The sequence below is a fragment of the Schistocerca americana genome, chromosome 1 (genome assembly GCF_021461395.2).
Source record: "Schistocerca americana isolate TAMUIC-IGC-003095 chromosome 1, iqSchAmer2.1, whole genome shotgun sequence".
NCBI classification, from domain to species: domain Eukaryota; kingdom Metazoa; phylum Arthropoda; class Insecta; order Orthoptera; family Acrididae; genus Schistocerca; species Schistocerca americana.
The window spans coordinates 822,667,843-822,685,240 of NC_060119.1; the positions used below are offsets into that span (position 1 = coordinate 822,667,843).

General features: G+C 43.0%; 1 protein-coding gene across 6 annotated transcripts in view; it reads left to right on the plus strand.

Moving 5' to 3' along the window:
* The window catches only part of LOC124546302, a 343,143-nt gene that overhangs the window by 226,534 nt on the left and 99,211 nt on the right, over positions 1-17,398 (plus strand). For 2 of the 6 annotated variants that reach the window (XM_047125026.1, XM_047125029.1), the window contains exon 2: positions 1,318-1,441. In XM_047125026.1, the coding sequence (XP_046980982.1) occupies positions 1,318-1,441 (124 nt within the window). Of the gene's footprint in view, positions 1-1,316; positions 1,442-17,398 lie in introns of those variants that run through there. The other 4 variants (XM_047125028.1, XM_047125030.1, XM_047125027.1 and 1 more) reach the window with 3 other exon arrangements.

Consider the following 17,398-nt stretch of genomic DNA (forward strand, 5'->3'; position numbering starts at 1 on the left):
AACGCTGGGTCTCCGCAGCCGACGGCCTATGCATGTGACAATGTTAACACCACGACATCGGCAACTACGACTGAAATGGGCACGTGACCATAGACACTGGATCTTGGCGCAGTGGTAGAGCGTTGCATGGTCTGAAGAATCCCGATGCTTTCTTCACCATGCCGATGGGAGGATGCGAATCCGTCGTCTTTCAGGGCAACAGCTCTTTGACACTTGTACTACGGGACAGGCAATTGATGGCTGCTTCACTATGCTCTGAGGTACATTCACGTGGGCATCCATGTGTGCAGTGGAGCACCATAACGGCCACGGTTGCAGACCACGTACTCCCCTTCATGAGGATCATGTTTCCTGAAGGAATTTTTCAACAAGGTAAGACGCCACGTCACAACCCCAGGAGTGTGATGGAGTGGTTCGAAGCAGACAGTGGGGAGCTCTAGTTGATGTGCTGGCTCCCCAATTTGCTAGTTCTGAATCCGATCGAACACATCCGGAATGTAATTGAACGTGGCGTCAGAGCTCATCGCTCCTTTCCCCGGAATTTATGGGAATTAGGTGACTTGTGTGTGCAGATGTGGTGCCGCCTCCCTCCAGCAACCTACGAAGGCTCATTGATTCCATGTCACGAAACGCTGGCGCTGCTATCTGCGCCAAGGTAAGTCGTCACAATGTTCTGACTGATCAGTGTTCACGGGTTGAAGTATAGGAAACACTTCACTTATTGTGGCTGCAACTCACTTAGCGGGCAACGTACAGTTTCTATTGCCCGTTAAATATACCGTTACATTGACGATTCGGCTAGGACTGGTGAAGAGCACTGAGTAAGTTTGCAACTTTCAAGGTTTGTGAATTAGTTCTGTGTGTTTTTGCACACAGGGATCGAATTAGACAATTCTACAGAGGCAGTAATGGTTTCTGGACAATCGAAGCTGATGCAACAGCATGTACAGTGTCAGTGCGGCTCGTAGTAGAAGACGTCGATCCGCCTGTACAGATAGGTCGCGGCCACTACAATGCTCCAACGTCGAACCAGCACTATAGACGAATGTTACGGCCTTGTATAGATGGGTATCATCCCTTATTGTATTCCGGGTACACGGTTTGACAAACGTTAATATATTGGGGAAGTGATTATTTACACACAGATACAATATTTTAGAATGAGTCCCCAAAAATCTCTGAACATAGAATTCCTTTCGTCAGCGGCATCCCCACATTCCTGCACTGTAGTAAATATCGTAAGTCAAGTCTCTTTCCAGGGGAATTATTGCAGTATCTGTTCAACACTGAAACATCGCCTTTTTTTCTTTTTTTCAGAAGACCTGCAGAGAGTGGATAGTGCAGCCTTGAGGGATGCCAGATCACACATTGGCACCACTGACGATACCAAGCCTGCTGATGGTACTGGACCTGTGGCGTCGTCGACAGATGCCACTGGTGTGTAAGTTGCATTAAATTCCATAAACACCTTCCGACCACAAAATTCTTTAGGTATCGAAGTAAGTGGAACTCACAGGATGTCAAATTTCACCAGTGAGGAGTAGTCTCAAACTTTTTTTACCTAAGATCTCTCAGATTTGTCTGCCGCAAAGAGCATCATCGTGGACATTTATACTTTCCTAGTTGGACTCACTGCAATCCGAAACGATGTATGGGAGGTGCTCCTAAAGATCACGCCTTCCCTTTAGTATAGCAGCAATATCACGCTGAGATAAATATAGTGTCGAGCTAGCAAGAGTTCTGCCCAGTTCATGACCTTCATCTCAAGGAGTCACCATCATAATATAGGACCAACGTGATAGTTAAAGTTTCTGATGGACTTGTTCATTCAAATGTGGAACATTGTACTGGAAGAGAACAGTTTGTTAATCTGGGCATCAAGTGATGCTTTAATGGTCAATAACAGTTGTAACTTATCGAGCAATCCTGTGGCAAAAATCTGTGTCAAAGTTAAGCAAATCTTTTATTCCTTTATGTAATACAATGAAAAAATATTTCATGTGGTTTAGTTTGATGAGCCCCTCTCAGAACAATCAAAGAACCCACAGTTGAGTCCGAACGACTGTAGTTTCGTCTCGTCCCAACACTAATGAAAGATGATTTTCTTTTCTTTTGCAGCCCATCTCGTTTTACTATTCAGTTATCCATAGGTCTTGTATAGTATTTGACAATTATTGATTTACCCTTCGCAAAGTAACCACTAAGCAGAATCTTTTTTGCATCCCAAAAAGCATTTGACATAACTTTTCCTGCTAGATATAACCGACTGCGACCTATTTCGTACAAGGATGCCGGTTTTCACCGACTTATGAGGCTGGTGTTTCCTTTCTTGTGTGAAGTAGGGAACCCATTTCTCATCAACAGTAACAAATGGTGCACCAATGCTGCTTATTCTTTTTAAAACGGTCAAACTATTACTGAAGAATTAATTTTCGCCATTTATTTCAGGTAGTATCAAATGTGGCACGGATGGAGCACAAAGCTTCCTTGTAGGTAATTCTTTACATTAAATGTACTGAACTCTTTCCTCTCATATGAATATGTCGTCATAGACCATTCGTTGAAAGTGAAAGGGCACACTCTACCTACATATCTCTGGAAGTTTCTGTGCTTAAATTCAAGGAGAGCGGCGAATGCAGAAGTAACTCGTATGATAAAAAGTTTGCTGTGAAACACAATCAGAACCGAAACAAAAGCCGTCTGCTCGAAAAGGAAGTTCGTTTTAACAATCTCATTTGCATGACATAAATGATTGATAACTAGTTTCAATCATATGTAATGATCATCTTCTGACCTGAGGGTTCACAGTTGGCGTTTGACCATAATCTTTAAGATTAAAGTAATCAACCAGGTGTAACACAATATACAAATTCTAACATATGTTATTGTATAATTCCCAGCTGATTATTTTTATCTACAAGAATGAAACGTTAAACACTAACTTTCCTTAAAATATATGCAGTATCTATAGCGACGAAATTTGTAGAGAGTTAGATTCGCTGGATGAATCATAAATAAGTGCAAATCATCCACGAAGCAAGTCGCTTACAAAGCTCCTATTCCTATGAGTCTTATAAAGTTATGTGACCGGAGATGATGGGTGTGAGCAAATTGCAACGATGGACCAGTGGGTATGAGTGATTTACAGTAAGAGGAGTGTGAGGGGAGTTACATGTTAAAAAAAACGAGCGAATATTTTGGCATGTCAAAACTTTTTGGAAAATTTTTAAACGTGCTGAGGAAGGTAGAATGAGGCAGCTGGCACTCCAATTTTCAGTCAATTTTTTAAAATAAACAGGAACATATTCACATTTTTTTGTGTTCCGAAAGGAGCATTTTTCCATTGATTGGTTAATTCCACAGACACCTCGCGCAATGACAATGACGGGAAAAGAAGAGAAACTGGGGCATTTGCAAGCACAGCCTTTCTACAAGTGTAACATTCACAAACAGAATAACAAGTATATATCGATTGCGGGAGAGGGGGAGGATCCTGTTACATTAAAGTACCCCCTAACATACAATTAGTTTGTTCCAGCAGTACAAGCGAAAATGAAACTCGGTTTTTGCATTGATGAGAGCATTGTTAACCAGACATTTAATCTAGGACTGATGTTGAAATTAGGTCAGAACTTTATGATTTTTTTCTAATCATCTGTTAGCTAACTGCTAAGACACGTAGTGTACTAGTCTTAGAACCAAGGGAACATGTGGATAAAAAAATTCATCGTGACTTCCACATTTGTAAACTTTCTATTTGTAATTCCTTTACCTAGTCATTAGTCTCTCCAAGCGCTTTTACTACTGAAGAAATATTTTGGTAGACGACTACCACAACAGGCCCAAATTCTGAAATTCTGAGATGCAACTGAGGTGTTTTGCAGACTCCTCCTTCAGAAATTGCTGCAGTCAGGCCCGTAGAGCAACAGTGTTTTCTTTAAGAAAACGGAAGTGTGCACTGATACGGGAAAACAAGGTTTTTTTTCTCTTCGATTTATAACACTGATGTAGAATCGGTACCTAATCAAATGCCAATTGCAGTAATTGAGATTCAGTGTGATCCAAGTGTGAAGACAAAATTTAGTGAAGTTGGCATACCAAAATTTCATAAACATTTGCTTTCCAGGTTTGAAAGTGCTCGAAAATTTGGACATTAAATTATTTCCGTGCTAGGGGGTACTTACCGATGTGAGCAGCTATTTTCAATTGTAAAAAGAAATAAGTCTCTTGTCAGTTCCAAAATTTCAGACATACAGCTTGGGTAAGGTTTGAAAGTAGTTACTGCGAATAAGTTTTCTCCCGAAATATGGAAGATAGTGGCAACTGAGCTTGTCAGCTTTTGAATCTGACATCCTGTTTGCATTGTCTGTGAAGATCACGTACTCGCTCCTAAATGGCGTCTTACAATTTACAAAGTTTTCTGAAAGTATAATTCAGATTTTATTGGTGATCCTTACATCATTAAATCCACTTACAACACATTTCCCATGACTGATGGTATAGATTGTGTTTTTAACCCCTCAGCTTTAACTAAATCTGAATAATGCCACTTCTGAGTTTAGGCCACACTGAAACAAATCTTCCATCGCCATCGGAATCTTTCACCTGGAGAACATCGACTACATGCCACATGTTACTACGCAGGTGCAGGCAGATTATTCATGCTATTCACTAGCATTCAAAAGTTTAGCGTAATGGAAGAATGAAACCATGATATCAAGAAGGCTACAGAACAAAGTAATGCCTAATCGCTAGCTTGTTTGGCATACTATGTATCCAAAAAACATAACTAGAAAAGTTCTTAAACTAAAGATACTCTTAAAAAGTTAAAATTCGGAAAAACATTCACAAATACAAAACAGTAAATATACGATGTATTTATCCAATAGCTGCCACAAGTTCTTCAGTGACTTTATCTCTAAGAGATGACATAGAGAAGGAGCTGAGTTCAAATCTTTGCCAAGTTACCTATATCTACACTATGTGATCAAAAGTATCCGGACACGGGGCTGAAAATGACTTACAAGTTCGTGGCGCCCCTATCGGTAATGCTGGAATTCAGTATGGTGTTGGCCCACCCTTAGCCTTGATGACAGCTTCCACTCTCGCAAGCATACGTTCAATCAGGTGCTGGAAGGTTTCTTGGGGAATGGCAGCCCATCCTTCACGGAGCGCTGCACTGGGGGGAGGTATTGATGTCGGTCGGTGAGGCCTGGCACCAAGTCCGCGTTCCAAAACATCCCAAAGGTGTTATATAGGATTCAGGTCAGGACTCAGTGCAGGCCAATTCATTACAAGGTTGTTATTGTCGGGTAACCACTCCGCCAGAGGCCGTGCATTATGAACAGGTGCTCGTGTTGAAAGATGCAATCGAAATCCCCGAATTGCTCTTCAACAGTCGGAAGCAAAAAGGTACTTAATATGTCAGTGTAGGCCTATGCAGTGATAGTGCCATGCAAAACAACGAGAGGTGCAAGTCCCTTCCATGAAAAACACGACCGCACCATAACACCACCGCCTCTGAAGTTTACTGTTGGCACTGCACACGCTGGCAGATGACGCTCACCGGGCATTCGCCGTACCCACACCCTGTCAACGGATCGTCAGATTGTGTACCGTGATTCGTCACTCCACACAACGTTTTTCCACTACTCAATCGTCCAATGTTTACGCTCCTTACAACAAGTGAGGCGTCGTTTGGCATTTACCAACGTGATGTGTGGCTTATGAGCAGCCGCTCGACCATAAAATCCAAGTTTTCTCACCTCCTGTCTAACTGTCATAGTACTTGCAGTGGATCCTGGCGCAGTTTGGAATTCCTGCGTGATGGTCTGGATGGATGTCTGCCTATTACACATTACGATCCTCTTCAAGTGTTGGCGGTCACTGTCAATCAACAAACGAGGTCGGCCTGTTCGCTTTTGTGCTGTACGTGCCCCTTCACGTTTCCACTTTACTATCACGTCGGAAACAGTGGACCTAGGGATCTTTAGGAGTGTGGAAATCTCGTGTACAGACGAATGACACAAGTGACACCCAATCACCTGACCACGTTCGAAGTCCGTGAGTTCCACATTCTGCTCTCTCACGGTGACTAATGACTAGTGAGGCTTCTGATACGGAGTACCTGGCAGTAGGTGGCAGCACAATGCACCTGATATGAAAAACGTACGTCTTTCGGGGTGTCAGGATACTTTTGATCACATAGTGTAAATCTGTACTCTGTAAGTGCACAGAGTTCGTAGTGTACCAGTGAGCTGCCCTAGCAGTGGAGGTGTGCCGCTGCTGGAACAGTGGGGGCATGGTTTTCATTGTGTACACAAACCAGCCACTTGCCTAACCTAATTTAATGACCCTTATCTAAAAAAAAACACGTATTTTATGACCCTAAAATAAAAACCTGTCCCTTTGTGCTCTTAGTTTGGTTTTTAGGATCTAATTAAAGGACAAATGCTTTTAGTCTAATCTCTATAACTGCCATTTTTATGGTTATAATTTATGATCCAGTATGGCTACCAAGTATTCCACTTGTGCTCTTATGTTTATGCATGTCTCATTTATGACAAAATGCTTTTAGTTTAACTTTAATTACCATAATTTATGATCTAAAATGGATAACTCCCCTTCTCCACTTGTGTACAGCATTTCTGTTGGTGAGATTTGACTTCTCCACACCATCAAACCCTCTCCCTCCGCAAAACACAGGTGTCTGGGGTACCTTGCTTCGTGAGGTGTATCTAGCGTTCGTTCTCCGTACACTGGTTGATCAACAGCAAATTCAGGTGATAGTTGGAATTTGCAGCAGAGTATCATGCTAATACAATATGTTAACACAACAATATAAACAGTTTCTGCAACGTATTTTTAACAACAGATACACACCTGTTATATATTTTCTGCAAGTATACCAACATATGACCGCCTCTCGTCATTGTTATATCGCAATTTTGTCGACTTCTTCCAGTATTCTAAAGCCTCATACATAAATATGAGATCTTAAATGTTAAACACTCACCATACTGTGATACTTAAAGAAGTTGCACCGATATCCTATGTTAAACAATTTCCAATGTGCGTTATTTAAAACCAAATACTCTCTTGCTATATATCAAGTCTACATTCACTATCAGGAACTTATCCCTGCACTATTAGTGTGTTAAGCAATGATATCATGATCAGCTCGTCTAAGAGGAATCTAATACAATAAGGTTATACTGGACTTGTAAGTAATGGTCGGAATATTTATACATTAAGATATATACACTCATGTTCATAAATTAAGGATAATTGCAGAATGTGATGCCACACAACGTGGCACTACACAAAACTGGCGCTAATAGCATAGGCATATACGGAACAAAAACGACACAGATCTGTAAGGCCACGGTATGGGTGATAAGTTGAGAAAACCATACCGAAACACATATGCTACAAAACGCCACTGTTTCCTGCGCATGTACCCCGACGTCAATATGCGATATGATCACCATGCACACGTACACAGGCCGCACAACAGGTTGGCATACTCTGGATCAGGTGGTCGAGCAGCTGCTGGGGTATAGCCTCCCGTTCTTGCACCAATGCCTGTCGGAGCTGTTGAAATGGTGTAGGGGTTTGAAAAAGTGCACCGATAAGTCGACCGAGAGCATCCCAGACGTGCTCGATGGGGTTTAGGTCTGGAGAACAGGCAGGCCACTGCATTCACCTGATATCTTCTGTTTGAAGGTACTCTTCACGATGACAGCTCGGTGGGGCCTGTGCGTTATCATTCATCAAGAGGAAGGTGGCACCCACTGCACCCCTGAAAAGGCGGACATGCTGATGCAAAATGACGTCCTGATACACCTGACCTGTTACAGTTCCTCTGTCAAAGGCATGCAGGGGTGTACATGCACCAATCATAATCCCACCCACACCATCAAACCATGATCTCCATACATTAAGGGGTTGGTATCTGGTTCTTGGTTCACACCAGATGAAAAACAGGCGAGAATCACTGTTCAGACTTTACCTGGACTCGTCTGTGAATATAGCGTGGGACCACTTCTCCAATGACCATGTACTGTGTTCTTGACACCAAGCTTTACGGGCTCTACTGTGATCAGGGGTCAGTGGAATGCACCTTGCAGGTCTCCGGGCGAATGAACCATGTCTCTTCAGTCGTCTGGAGACTGTGTGTCTGGAGACAGCTGTTCCAGTGCCTACGGTAAGGTCCCGAGCAAGGTTACCTGCAGTACTCTGTGCGGCACTGATGGTGAGATATCAGTCTTCTTGTGGTGTTTCGTGTTGTACACTGTGAACGTCGTCCTGCACTGTAGCACCTGGACATGTTTTCTGTCTTCTGGAATTGTTGCCATAATCTTGAGATCACACTTTGTGGCACACGGAGGGCCCATGCTACTACCTGCTGTGCTTGACCAGCCTCCTGTCGCCCTAGTGATCTACCCCTCATAACGTTATAACGTTCTTTGAACTATTTTCAACACACAGTCACCATTAGCATGTCTGAAAAATCTGTACACTTACTTGCTGCACCATACTCTTGACAAACACCGACACACCTCTGCATATGTGGGTTGCTGCCAGCACCACCGTGCAACGACCGGAGGTCAAATGCGCTACATGGTCATACCCTGATGTGATTTAATCCAGCAAACCGCCCACCAGAGCGTTGTTTCACCACGTATCAGCATTATCCTTATTTATGAGTATGAGTGTACATCACTAAATGACACCAATACCCCACACTTGTTCTTCTACCACTGTGGTAAGATGCACAGCAATTACAGCTTCATTTAAAAGCAGGTAAAATACTGGATATCTCCCCCACTGACCATGCACATCCTGCATGAGCACAGCACTCGACTAGTGCTGCCCTGACTCTGTGCAGCATGCATCACAATTTACAGCCTTCACCACTGCCACCAAACACTTCTACTATTGTTTGGCATTTGAGGGATGCATCCAGCACTTCTTAGATGACTGTAATAGAAAGGCGATGGTGGGGGAAGGCTTCTACCCACAACAAGAGGTAGTAGCAGTGGGCATATAGACAGAAGGCCTATTACATACTTATGCATGCATGAGAGATGCACCAACTGTTCGAGGGACTAGCAGTCTTAAAACAAACGTTAACACTCAGAGAGGACACTCAAAAAACTTATTCGAGAATTTGCACCCATTTTAGCGATGCTCTGTTTGATCAAAAGCACATGGACACCACTAGCCAGCATTAATATGAGAGCTATCTACTGGGTGAACTGCATTATTAAAAAAAAAAAAAATTGTCGTGATAGGCAAATCTGATACATGCTTCCTGGATTTGTGATGCACTGTGTTTCATTTTGAGGTATTGTTGCGTAATAGCCTTTATTAAAAGGATCACATGTCAACAGTAACAGTTCAGCACCGTTTTCTAATCTCTAACGAGCTTTCCCTCCTACCATCACCATGACATTTTATTCCATAGCAAGACCTACACAGTAGCCATTTTTACCGACTGTGAGATTATCTATGTCTCACAGAAATTGGTAACAGATTTCCCTCCTACCATCACCATGACATATTTTATTCCATAGCAAGACCTACACAGTAGCCATTTTTACCGACTGCAAGATTATCTATGTCTCACTGAATTTGGTAACATCCACGATAAGAGTTCACAAGTGCAAGTTCATTACCCCTACCCTCCCCCCCTCACACTCTGTTCGGATATGCATCTGCCTTTGACATCATCCCACCTTAGACCACCCTGGAGCTACCAAGACCAGCATGCTGGATTTAGACACTTGCACTGCACATATGTAGAACCGTCAGTCATACATTATAACTTTTGTCAAATGATTTCTTAAATGTCAAGAATGAGACATTAACATTCCAGTATCTTGACATACTATTCTTACCAGTATAGAGCTAAACGCATACTTTGGTCACATAATTTTAAGAGTGCAAAACTCCTGTCCAGTAACAGCATAGGGACTGCAATGACAACTGCCAAGGTCATAGATCTCCAACAGATTGCATGCTGGGTTTTCCCTCACTGATTATACATATCTTTCATTATAGCCACCTACCCGAAGCATTGCAAAAAGAGGTTTACTTACATATAGTTCTGAAGACGGAACTACTGCTATTACCATCAATTAACCAAAAAAAATGGTTCAAATGGCTCTGAGCACTATGGGACTTATCATCTATGGTCATCAGTCCCCTAGAACTTAGAACTACTTGAACCTAACTAACCTAAGGACATCACACAACACCCAGTCATCACGAGGCAGAGAAAATCCCTGACCCCGCCGGGAATCGAACCCGGCAAGCGAGAACGCTACCGCACGACCACGAGCTGCGGACATCAATTAACATCCATCCCTCTTTCATTTGCGAAAGGTGTATGGAAAGGATGTCTGTCAGTAAACCTTCAGATTACCAGTAGCTCCAATTCCTTGTTGCAGTCATTTTGTAAGATATATGGAGGAGGAAATAATTTATTATCGTCATCATTTAGAGGAAGTGCCAAAGAGATTGTCCACATTACCCCTGCTTCCACTTTGTTTCTTTCTTTCTTTTTTTGGTACTGCCATGTGGTACCACTATTCCCCATATTCTTCCGTTAAAACCAGAGCAAAAATCAAAGAGGCCTTACTGCTACACCTTTAATTATGCTATGCTTAGTACTCATACAGTATCTGCACGTTATCGGATTTTGACAAGAGTATATCCTCCAGCCCCATATGGACACTGTGTAAATTCATCACCCTTTATTTGCATGATAGTGCACTGTGTGATCCACATTACGCGTATGCTATTTGATCGAAAGTATCTACACACCTATGTATGATTTTTTATGAACTTAAATAATTCCATGGAAGAAATACTAAAACTTTCCAAGACAATCCTAGTGTCTATACAGTCTCTATATCAGTCAGGCAGCAGTAGCCGGCTGAGACACAAGTAGCAACAGGGAAGAAACCGATTTTGTGACTTGTACGAGTTCCTAACTAGGAGCGAATTTTATAATATCGTCTGTGTGATTTAATAGTTTAGTTTCTTGAGTTTCTGCGAGTTTATTTAATATCTAATAGCCACAGTTCTCGCGTTTTCGTTTGCGTCGGAAAGTAAATCGATTTTGTGACATATTACAAGTTCCTAATCAGGGGAGAATTATTTGGTTTCACCTGAGTGCTTCAGTAGTTATGTTTTTGAATCTTTGCGTATTAATCTAATTTATTAGACACTGTTCCTGCGTTTTCGTCAGGATCTACAGTAGAGTTGCGCAGCACGTACAGATAGTCCGTTTATCTGCATAGTTTAGTTTCCCACAGTCTTTAGTATGGACAGGGACTGCGATGGTTGTGTGCCGATGCGAGCCGAGATGGTGACACTTCACTCGCAGCTTCAGGCTGTGATGGCTTCGGTTACACAGCTTGAGGCTGCAGTGGATGGGCACCACTGTTGTGGGCCAGCCGTGGGGATCCAACGGACGTCCAGCACGTCCGATCCCTCCGATCGATCCTCACCGGTGACCAGCTCAGTTACTGCTCGCACTGAGGTTGACCCCTCACCTGTGGTTGAGTGGGAGGTCGCCCTGGGGCGTAGCAGGTGGCGAAAGACTTCACAGGTGGCCGCACTTGAAGCCTCCCAGGTTTGTCTGTCAAATAGGTTCCAGATGCTGTCTGTGGCTGACACTGTCGCTGAGCCAGATGCTGTCGCCTGTCCTGTTTCAGAGGAAACATCTCACCCTGCAAGATCTGGGCAATTGCAGAGAATGGGATTATTGGTAGTTGGGAGCTCCAACGTTAGACGCGTTATGGGGCCCCTTAGGGACTTGGTTGACAAGAAGGGTTAGAAATCCAATGTACACTCCGTGTGCATACCGGGTGGAGTCATTCCAGGTGTGGAAAGGGTCCTCCTGGATGCCATGAAGAGCACAGGGTGCAGCCAACTGCAGGTGTGGCTCACGTCGGTACCAATGATGTATGCCAGGGATTCTCTGTGGTTTCGAGCGGCTAACAGAAGCGGTAAAGGCTGCCAGTCTTGCTTGCAAGATGAAATAAGAGTTGACCATTTGCAGCGTAGTCGACAGGACCGACTGCAGACCTGTGGTACAGAGCCGAGTGGAGGTTCTGAATCAGAGGCTCAGACGGTTCTGCGACCGTGTTGGCTGCAGATTCCTCGACTTGCGCTAAAGGGTGGTTGGGTTTCGGGTTCCGCTGAATAGGTCAGGTGTCCACTATACGCAGGAGGCGGCTACAAGGGTAGCGGGGGCTGTGTGGTGTGGACTGGGTGGTTTTTTAGGTTAGAGGGTCTGAGGGAAAACACAAGAAGGGCTTCAGTCACAAAGGGTGCAGGCCGAACACAGGAAGAACGTAGATACAGGAACCAGCGGTATAGCAGTTGTAAATTGTCGTAGCTGTGTTTGGAAAGAACCAGAGCTCCAAACGCTAATAGAAAGCACTGATGCCCACATCGTTATAGGCATTGAAAGCTGGCTAAAGCCGGAGATAAGCTCATCCGAAATTTTTGCGAAGAACCTAAGGACGTTCCCAAAGGATAGACTAAACCGGTTGGCGGTGGCGTATTTATTGCTGTTACAAGTAATTTATCTCGTCGCGAAATTGAAGTAGCGATCGTTCCTGTGAGTTAGTATGGCCAGAGGTCATTGTTGGCAACCGGAATAAAATAATTGGATCCTTTTACCGACCTCCCAATTCAGATGATACAGATTCAAAGAAAACTTGAGTTTGATTTCCTCGATATGTTGGCGACAATCCATGTTTAATTCCGGAGGTACGCATAAAACATCATCCTAAATTGTGCTGAACGCGTTCTCTGAAAATTATTTTGAGCAGTTAGCTCATGAGCCCACGCGACTAGAAAAATGGTTGAAATGGCTCTGAGCACTATGCGACTTAACTTCTGAGGTCATCAGTCGCCTAGAACTTAGAACTAATTAAACCTAACTAACCTAAGGACATCACACACATCCATGCCCGAGGCAGGATTCGAACCTGCGACCGGAGCGGTCGCTCGGCTCCAGACTGTAGCGCCTAGAACCGCACGGCTGCTCCGGCCGGCCCACGCGAATAGAAAACGGTTGTGAAAACACCCTTCACCTCTTAGCAACAAAACGGATACAGGGATTAGTGAACACAGGGTTGTCGTAGCGAGATTGAATATTGTAACCCCCAAATCCTCGAAAAATATACCTATTCAAAAAATCAGATTAAAATTCACTTGACGGCTTCCTGAGAGACAATCTGTGCTCCTTCCAAATTAATAACAAAGTGTAGACCAGATGTGGCGCCGGCCGCGGTGGCCGTGTAGTTCTGGGCGCTTCAGTCCGGAACCGGGCGACCTCTACGGTCGCAGGTTCGAATCCTGCCTCGGGCATGGATGTGTGTGATGTCCTTAGGTTAGTTAGGTTTAATTAGTTCTAAGTTCTAGGCGACTGATGACCTCAGAAGTTAAGTCGCATAGTGCTCAGAACCATTTGAACCATTTTGAACCAGATGTGGCATGAATTCAAAGAAATAGTATCGGCAGCAATTGAGAGATTTATGCCAAATAAATTAACAAACGACGGAGCTGATCGTCCTTGGTACACAAAACGGGTCAGGACACTGTTGCAGAAACAACAAAACAAACATGCTGAATTCAAACAGATGCAAAATCTCCAAAATTGGCGATCTTTTACAGCAGCTCGAAATTTAGCGCGGACTTCAATGCGAGCGTCAACAATGAAACCTTGTCTCGAAACCTGGCAGAAAATCCAAAGAGATTCTGCTGTTATGTGAAGTATGTTAGCGGCAAGAAACAATCAGTGCCTTCTCTGCGCGATACCAATGTGGATACTATCGAAGACAGTGCTGCCAAAGCAGTTACTAAACACAGCCTTCCGAAATGCCTTCACGAAAGAAGACGAAATAAATATCCCAGAATTCGATTCAAGAACAGCTGCCAACATGAGTAACGGAGAAGTAAATATCCTCGGAGTAGTGAAGCAACTTAAATTACGTAATAAAATTAATTAGGTTCCTTTCAGAATATGCTGATGCATTAGCTCCATACTTACCATTCATATATAACCGTTCGCTCGACGAAAGATCCGTACCCAAAGACTGGAAAGTTGCACAGGTCAAAACAATATTCAAGAAAGGTAGTAGGAGTAATCCACTTACAGGACAATGTCATTAACGTCGATATGCAGCAGGATTCTGGAACATATATTGTGTTCGAACTTTATGAATTACCCCGAAGAAAACGGTCTATTGACACACACTCAACATGGGTTTAGAAAACATTGATCTTGTGAAACACAGCTAGCTCTTTATTCACATGAAGTGTTGAGTGCTATTGACAGGGGATTTCAGATAGAGTCCGTATTTCTGGATTTCCGGAAGGCTTTTGACGCTGTACCACACAAGCGACTTGTAGTGAGATTGCATGCTTATGGAATATCATCTGTTATGTGACTGGATTTGTGACTTCCTATCAGAGAGGTCGTAGTAATAGATGGAAAGTCATCGAGTAAAACAGAAATAATTTCTGGCGTTCCCCAACGTAGTGTTACAGGCCCTCGGCTGTTCCTTATCTATATTAACGATTTTGGAGACAATCTGAGCAGCCGTCTTCGGTTGATTGCAGATGACGCTGTCGTTTATCGACTAATAAAGTCATCAGAAGAAGAAATTGCAAAACGATTTAGAAAATATATCTGAATGGTGCGAAAATTGGCAATTGACCCTAAATAACGAAAAGTGTGAGGTGATCCACATGAGTGCTAAAAGGAATTCGTTATACTTCGTTACACGATAAATTAGTCAAATCCGAAGGCCGTAATTTCAATTAAATACCTAGGAATTACAACTGAGAACAACTTAAATTGGAAGGAAAACATAGAAAATGTTGTGGGGAAGGCTAACCAAAGACTGCGTTTCATTGGCAGGGCACTTAGAAAATGTAACAGATCTGCTAAGGAGACTGTCTACACTACGCTTGTCCGACCCCTTTTAGAATACTATTGCGCGGTGTGGGATCCTTACCATATAGGACTGACGGAGTACATCGAGAAAGTTCAAAGAAGGGCAGCACATTTTGTGCTATCGCGAAATATGGGAGAAAGTGTCACTGAAATTATACAGGATTTCGGCTGGACATCATTGAAAGAAAGGCGTTTTTCGTTGCGACGGAATCTTCTAACGAACTTCCAATCACCAACTTTCTTTTTCGAATGCGAAAATAGTTTTTTGACGCCGACCTACACAGGGGGAAACGTTCACCACGTTAAAATAAGGGAAATCAGAGCTCGTACGGAAATATAAAGGTGTTCGTTCTTTCGGCGCCCTGTACGAGATTGTAATAACAGAGAATTGTGATGATGTAATGGAACAGTACTGAGTTTTTTTTTAAGAGGCAACTGCGTCGCCTGTGAATTAGGATAAAGAATGTATACTGCAGAATCAAAGTATACCTGCCTACTTCATTATTTATGTAGCATTACTACCCTCACCCTCACACTCTCTTTTGCTTATAAAAGCAGTTCATGATCTACTACTACTTTCAGGGTATTCTCTTTATTTTTATTTTTTTTTGTCTATGACCTGCCTATTTCCTGCGATTTGACCTACATCCAGGAAATACAAAGTAGTACCTCACTCCACCCCACCACTCCATCCAGCTTGCTCACCCTGAACCAGCAGATTTCAACGAGTTGGCCCTCTCACCATTCCAGACACATGTGAATGTCACCACTGGTAGACAGCAATTGTTGAGAGGTGGAAATAGTTTAGATACACCCACCTTGCTATCCATTCAGTTAGCTATCAAAGCGATGTTACTGTGCACCACTATGCATCATTTGACCAACGGTTAAAGTGTGTTAATGTTGGAATAGCATCCAACAGTGAGTTGAAAATGCAAAATGAGGCATATCTAAATAGAATGGAAGTAATTTTTCAGCAGTCTTGCATGTATAAAGGGTCACTTGACAACCATGTACAGTCCATTTCCTCTCGATGTGTTTGCTAGTGCGACGTTAAAATTAACAGCTTAAGAGTCCTTACAGAGGGTATTTCTTAAACGTCAAAGTGTTGCATGCATACGTGGTTTGCAGCGTGCAAAACGTAGCGCAGCGGACTGACTAAATCAGTTGCGAGTCCATGTTATCAAGCTTTTTGATGATACAGTAAATTTGTGTCGTAATGTAAAGTTAATGATGACGATGTCGAGTTATGTAACAGTGTAAGTGCGTGTGTCGTAAACTCAGTACAAGACAGCATACCAACTCCAAAGGGTTTGAATACAATACATGCTGAATTCAAAGTACACAAAAAACAATTATTTGCAAAATGCTGCCACATAACGATAGTGGGTGCTGTGGAATGAAGAAGGATACTACGTTTTAAAGTTGCAATGTGTGGGCAGTGTTGTCGCTAAGCGTACGAGGGGGACCCAAATGCAAAGTAAATTTTTCTCTAGTAGTTGGTAGAACACTAGTTCCGAATTCTTCCGCTAGCTGCCTTCACTAGACCCCATTTTCTATCAGCTGACCTAATGGCACTTGGATGAAACATTATTGTGGTCACTGTGACAGAGCCACGTGTTCGTCGATTTTTCAATGGCAGACATTAAAAACCATCGTGCTAACATCAGGTTCTGTTACTTGTTAGGGAAATCAAGAGCCGAAGCAATCGCAATGCTTTTGACGACTTGTGGGGAGAAAGATTTGAAGCTAGGTGAGGGTTTACGTGCTCAGATTTCAGTTGAAGACGAATCATGATCGGGACGTCTATCTACTTCCAGAACGGACGAAAGCACTGAAAAAAATCATGTTGCGGTCATGTTTGATAGCTGCAGAACATTCGATGATTAGTGGAAATGACTGGAATATCCTGGAGATCATGCCAACAAATATTGACTAAGATCTGAGGAAGAAACCTGCTGCAGCAAAATCCGTTCCGCGTGTGCTTTTTGACGTTCAGAGAGACGATCGTTTGTGCATGTGCTGGAAACTGAAAGAACTGGGAGAAATTGATACGGATTTTGACGTAAAAGTCATTACAGGCGACGAATCGTGGTGTTATGGATGCGACCCAGATACCAAGCAACAATCCAAATAGTGGAAGCCTCCTCTTCACCAAGAGCAAATAAAACAATTTAAGTGGGATCCCACGTGAAGACAACGTTGATATTTGTTTAAACATCAAGGCGATTGTCCACCATGAATTTGTATTGCATGGTGTCTCAGTTAACCAACATTACTACCTTCAAGTGCTAAAACGATTACATAAGGCAGTGAGAAAAGCGACCAGGATTTTGGCAATCAGGTAACTGGCTTTTTCACAACAACGCCTTTGCACAGTCGTTTGGTTAGGTTTAAGTAGTTCTAAGTCTAGGG